The sequence below is a fragment of the Nomascus leucogenys genome, chromosome 5, assembly GCF_006542625.1.
Source record: "Nomascus leucogenys isolate Asia chromosome 5, Asia_NLE_v1, whole genome shotgun sequence".
Taxonomy (NCBI): Eukaryota; Metazoa; Chordata; class Mammalia; order Primates; family Hylobatidae; genus Nomascus; species Nomascus leucogenys.
In genome coordinates this window covers 34208844-34214843 of record NC_044385.1, presented here as the reverse complement: position 1 = coordinate 34214843, position 6000 = coordinate 34208844, and the positions used below count along the sequence as shown (strand labels likewise).

At 51.3% G+C, this 6000-nt stretch overlaps 1 protein-coding gene across 4 annotated transcripts in view; it reads left to right on the top strand.

The window, feature by feature from the left end:
• The first annotated feature begins 3239 nt into the window (after positions 1-3239).
• VASH2 (vasohibin 2) overlaps positions 3240-6000 on the top strand; it is a 41000-nt gene continuing 38239 nt past the window's right edge. For 2 of the 4 annotated variants that reach the window (XM_030812891.1, XM_030812892.1), the window contains exons 1-2: positions 3240-3439; positions 4038-4524. In XM_030812891.1, the coding sequence (XP_030668751.1) occupies positions 4249-4524 (276 nt within the window). In that variant the 5' untranslated portion in view covers positions 3240-3439; positions 4038-4248. The remainder of the gene's footprint in view (positions 3440-4037; positions 4525-6000) is intronic. The other 2 variants (XM_030812893.1, XM_003265120.3) reach the window with 2 other exon arrangements.

Sequence of the window (6000 nt, the reverse complement as noted above, 5' to 3'; positions counted from 1 at the left end):
CTCACTGCAAGCTCCACCTCCCGGGTTCATGCCATTCTCCTGCCTCAGCCTCTCCCAGAAGCTGGGACTACAGGCGCCCGCCACCACGCCCGGCTAATTTTTTTTTTTTTTTTGTATTTTTAGTAGAGACGGGGTTTCACCGTGGTCTTGATCTCCTGACCTTGCAATCCGCCCGCCTCGGCCTCCCAAAGTGCTGGGATTACAAGCGTGAGCCACTGCGCCCAGCTAATTTTTGTATTTTTAGTAGAGATGGGGTTTTGTCACGTTGGCCGGGCTGGTCTTGAACTCCTGACCTCAGGGGATCTACCCACCTCAGCCTCCCAAAGTGCTGGGATTATAGGCATGAGCCACCCCACCAGGCCCAATATATAGTCTTTTATCCCTCACCCTCATCTTCCCCTTCCTGGCCCACCACTGAGTTCCCAAAGTCCATTATATCATTCTTATGTCTTTGCATCCTCATAGCTTAGCTCCCACTTATAAATAAAAATATATGATGTTTGGATTTCCATTCCTGAGTTACTTCACTTAGAATAATGGCCTCTAGCTTCATCCAAGTTGCTGCAAAAGACATTATTTCATTCCTTTTTATGGCTGAGTAGTATTCCATGGTGTATATATACCACATTTTCTTTTCTTCTCTGTTTTTTTTTTTTTTTTTTTTTTTGAGACAGAGTCTTGCTCTGTCGCCCAGGCTGAAGTGCAGTGGCACGATCTCAGCTCACTGCAAGCTCTGCCTCCCAGGTTCACGCCATTCTCCTGCCTCAGCCTCCTGAGTAGCTGGCACTACAGGTGCCTGCCACCATGTCCGGCTAATTTTTTGTATTTTTAGTAGAGACGGTGTTTCATCGTGTTAGTCAGGATGGTCTTGATCTCCTGACCTCATGATCCACCTGCCTGGGCCTCCCAAAGTGCTGGGATTACGGGCATGAGCCACCGCACCTGGCCTATATACCACATTTTCTTTATCCACTCATTAGTTGATGGGCACTTAGGTTGTCCCATATTTTTGCAATTGCAAATTGTGCTGCTATAAACATGCATGTGCACATGTCTTTTTCATATAATGACTTCTTTTCCTTTGGGTAGATACCCTGCTGTGGGAATGATGGATCGAATGGTAGTTTTAGCTCTACTTCTAGTTCCTTAAGGAACCTCCGCACTGTTTTCTATAGTGGTTGTACTAGTTTACATTCTCACCAGCAGTTTTAGGCGTGTTCCCTTTTTGCCTCATCCACATCAAAATCTATTATTTTTTTACTTTTATGACAATTCTTGCAAGAGTAAGATGGTATCTTCTTGTGGTTTAATTTGCATGTCCCTGATAATTAGTGATGTTGAACATTTTTTCATATGTTTGTTGAGTGTATATCCTCTTTTGAAATTGGTCTATTCATGTCCTTTGTCAATTTTTTGATGGGATTGTTTTTATCTGGCTGATCTGTTAGAGTTCCTTGTAGATTCTGGATACTGGTCCTTTGTCAGATGCACAGTTTGTGAATATTTTCTCCCACTCTGTGGATTGTCTGTTTATTCTGCTGATTATTTCTTTTGCGATGCAGACCCTTTTTAGTTTAATTAGGTCCCATTTATTTATTTTCATTTGTGTTACATTTGCTTTTGAGGTCTTAGTCATGATTTCTTTTCCTAAGCTAATGTCTAGAAGAGTTTTTCTCATGTTATCTTCTAGAATTTTAATGGTTTCAGGTCTTAGATTTAAGTCTTTGATCCATCTGGAGTTGATTTTTGTGTAAGGTGAGAGACGAGGATCCAGTTTCATTCTACATGTCCACTTCAGCCTTTTGAGTAGCTGGGACTACAGGCGTGTGCCACCACATCTGGCTAATTTCAAAATATTTATTTATTCATTTAGTAGAGAAAAGGTCTTGCTATGTTGGTCCAGTCTTTAATTCCTGGCCTCAAGTAATCCTTTCTCCTCTTTCTCCCAAAGTGCTGGGTTTAAAGGTGTGAGGCACCGCGTCTGCCCTATTCTCATTATTGAATCTATAAAGTCCTCGGCATGGGCTCTGTCTCAGGGAGCAGTGCAGGGCTAAGTCCAGAATCCAGGTCTCCTCACCCAAGCCCTGGCTCTCAACTACCCCTCAGGGGTCTCTGCCCTCCTGTGGAAGAGAAGTTCCAGTTCCATGACAGGCAACTTGTCAGGATAAGCATCCAGAAACTGACCCACCATCAGTGGCTCTTTGACAACTGTCTTCTTAATTCAAGGTTCACTTAGCATAGGTCTCATAACTGCTTTGCTCAGAGCTGGCCTGCTGACCTGCAGTTTAAAGAGAAAGGATGCTATGGCCAGGATCCTCAGTGTCACAAGAGAGGGAGTCAGGGAATCACAGAACCTTACGGCCAGAACAGACCCTGGAGAGCGGGAGGTCTGCTCTCCTTTCAGAAAGAGAAGCTAAGGCCCAGAGCAGGGAAGTGGCTTGTCCAGGGTCACACAGCTGAGCAAAGTGACAAACCTGGACTTGGAGCCAGCCTTCAGGTCCACAGTCTGGTGCTCTTCCCACCTCAACTTGCTCTCCTCTTTCTTAAAGAAAAAGAAAGATAAGATGTTTCAGTAGTGAGTGTGGGATAGCCACCCACTTCACCACGGTTTGGAAACATCTATCCATCCCTCCTCTCACTCGACAGCTGTGGCAGAACAGTCAGGGCCTGCCTGACCTCTTGGGTTTTATTGTCTCCTCTCAACTTGGGCTTAAAGGGACTTTATTAACCATGACTAATACCAGGGGATCCAAAGCTGCACCCACTTGTTAATTTTGAGGAATTTTTAAATGCGGGATTAAAAAAAGATTTAATTTCACGCATAGGTATGAACAGCCCCTCATCATCCCAGGTAGAGGATGAACCACTCATCATCCCGGTTAGAGGCACGTTAGTGTGTACAGCGTCCCTCAGGCAATGCTGTTCTGATGCCAAACCCTCTGCTTCCGCGCGGTCACTTCTCGGGTGGTTTTGTTTCTCCTCTGCTTCCACAGTTGCAAACCCTCGAAGTGCCACGACCCCTGGGGAAACTCGATCTTAAGTCCCATGGCCAAACGCTCCAGCCCGCGGGGCTCCCAGGACACGACAGCGATCGGATTTCGCGTGGCCGCCAGGCTCCCCCTACTCCTGTCCCCTCCCGCCAGGGAACCCCTGGAGCCAATCAGAGCGTCGCGGAGCTCGGGGTTGTAGAGTCCCGAGCCCGGGACCCGCCCCTCTTTGTTGCGGTGGCCAATAGACGCATTCGGAACATCGGCGGCTGCCCGGGTGACTTGGTTATATGTCACAGAATAACATTCGAGAATGGGACATGGAATGAGGCGACGGCCCAAGCAAGCCCCAGCAGCCCCAGCCCCAGCCCCAGGCCCAGCAGCAGCAGCAGCAGCCCCCGCTGTCCCGCCGCCTGGAGAGGCTCTGCAGCCATGAAGCCAACCGTTCCGAGGTAGGATCTTGGAGCTGCCGCGCGCCCTTCCTGCGCCCCACCCGCCTGCAGCCAGTCCCTCCCGGTGCTAGGCGCTGGAACTCGGGGAAAAGGGGGCGGATGGAGCTCTTTCCACTAGATCCCCGCCGGGGTCCGGGAGGGCTTCCTGGAAGAAAGCGGGCCGCTTTGCAAGCCAAGGCTGCTGCAGCGCCCTCGCGCCAGCCCTGGGCGCTCACGTGCCGGCACGTTCGTGGCTCCGCTCCTCTCTCGGCCACATCTGAGGACCCAGGAATGCGTGGAGCCTTGCGGGAACCTCCTGTTCCTGCATGCTACACAAGCTGTCTTTCTTCTCCTCACACCTTGCGCTCCGCATCCGCCAAGCTCCTTGTGCCACTCCATCCCCAACCCCCGGGGTTTAGGTGTGTGTGAAGCTTCGTGGCACATTTTGAGCTGCCTTTCTAGGTAATCGCAGGGCTGGAAGCCCGTCATCCATTCCCAGGGAGGCTGTCAGCGTGCAGGGGGGAGCGGGGAGTGTCGTGGAGACACTCCGGGGCCCCCCACTCGGTTCCTCTGTGCGTCCACTTAGCTGTGGTGTCAGCTGTGTCTCCGCTGATTTCAGGCACCGCCGGTAAGCAGGGAGCCTCCGCGGAGCTCCCGCCGCCGCTCCCCCTTGGTGCGTCCTGGTCCTGCCGCAGCGAGAGGCATGGAGAAGGCCGCCCCCGCGGGGCGCTGATCCCCGCGCCGCGCCCGCGTGCACACGCCCCCACCCCGCTGCCGCCGCCTCCGCCGCCGCGCGCCCCCAGTACCTCGCTCCCCGCCCAGGCCCCACCATGACCGGCTCTGCGGCCGACACTCACCGCTGCCCCCACCCCAAAGGCGCCAAAGGCACCCGGTCCCGGAGCAGCCACGCGCGGCCCGTGAGCCTCGCCACCAGCGGGGGCTCGGAGGAGGAGGACAAAGACGGCGGGGTGCTGTTCCACGTTAACAAGAGCGGCTTCCCCATCGACAGCCACACCTGGGAGCGCATGTGGATGCACGTGGCCAAGGTGCACCCTAAGGGGGGAGAAATGGTGGGCGCCATCAGGAACGCCGCCTTCTTGGCAAAGGTCAGTGTCTTCCAGGGCGGGTTTGGGGGCCTGGGGGTAGGTAGGCAGCGATGGGACCGTTTCAGCCTATACGTAGCAAATAGAGGCAATCTCCATTTTCCTAGTCCTGCTACAAACTCCCTTCCTCTCCCCATTCCTCCCTGCCAGCCCTTTTCTAATTGAGATGTTTAGATTGGAAGCCTAAGAAATGGGGAAAGGGGAGGTAGCGGGCTTGCTATCCTGGGACTGTGTAATTGGATTGTGCCAAGGTGTCTTTGAACCTCCAGCCAAACTCTATTATTTACTCACCCCCACATACATCCTTCTTCAGCAAAAGCTAGAGCTACCAGGTACCAGCGATGCCAAAGAATGCATAGACCCCAGGGATCCCACCCTGCTTGTTCTCTTTGGAGTGTCTTGCTCCTCCTCTGCTCCCCTCTTCCCCCAGCAAATGATTTATTAAGCTGTGAATGAATTTGAAATCAACCAGTCAGACTTCTCAGTGTGAATCATTTCCAGACTTCTTGCCAATTTTTTTCTTTTCTTTTCTTTTCTTTTTTTTTTATGACAGTGACTTTCACCTCTGAAACTTGCAAAACAGTGAACTCTCTCTCTCTCTCTCTTCCCAGCTTATTTGGGCTCCAAGAAAAAAGAGACTTTTGGCTGAGACTTAAAAGGGACTTTCCAGTACACATGATGAATTAGTCTCACTGGATAGAAAAAGAGGCTGAGGAGTGAAACTCTCTTTTTGCCTTGGAGAGAAGCCAGTGAGCCATTTGGGTTTGGTGGCTAAGGATATCTTTACCGAGGGAGGGAGATGTCCCCTGGTGGGAGTAGATACGTTATATGAAACATCAAAATGCAAACTGGGGAGAAATGCTGCCGAGCCTCAGGGTTATAGCGTGGCGGATGGTTTCCCCTGGACCCTGGGGACGCTGGTACGGCTGAGAAGATTCCTGGGCAGGTCTAGGAATGCCAGACTTGAGACCCGGAAGGCCATCTGGTTGAGTCCCCAGCCTGGTGACAGCTGAGCATCTGAGCCTGCAGGCCAGAAAGCTGTGTGTGTCCTTGGGGAAGTGACAGAGCCTCTAAACTTCCTGCTGCAGTCAGTTACAGTGTTATATTACTCTGCTGGTCAACGAGATCTTCATTGTGCCCAACTAGAATCTTGCCTGCTTTAGTGTCAACCATAATTACCCTTGCTGAGTTCTTGAACATGAGAACAACCTTGTTCCTGGTTTGCAGTTCTGACTTGAGAATTTTTCCTCCAGTGAGGAGCTGAGAGCCCTTAAACTTGGAAGAAAAGTGACCACAAGGAAAAAAACACCTGGTCCTACTGTCCCATGCTGCCTTTCTTAGTAGCACCAGCACCAACCCTGCCTCTAATTGTGCTTTCATCCTTCCCCCAACCATGTATGTGGGCGCGTGGCGGGGTGAATTTTCTATGTGGGAATCATGGAATTTTGCTGTTTGTAGAGACCAGTCTCCCACCTCTCA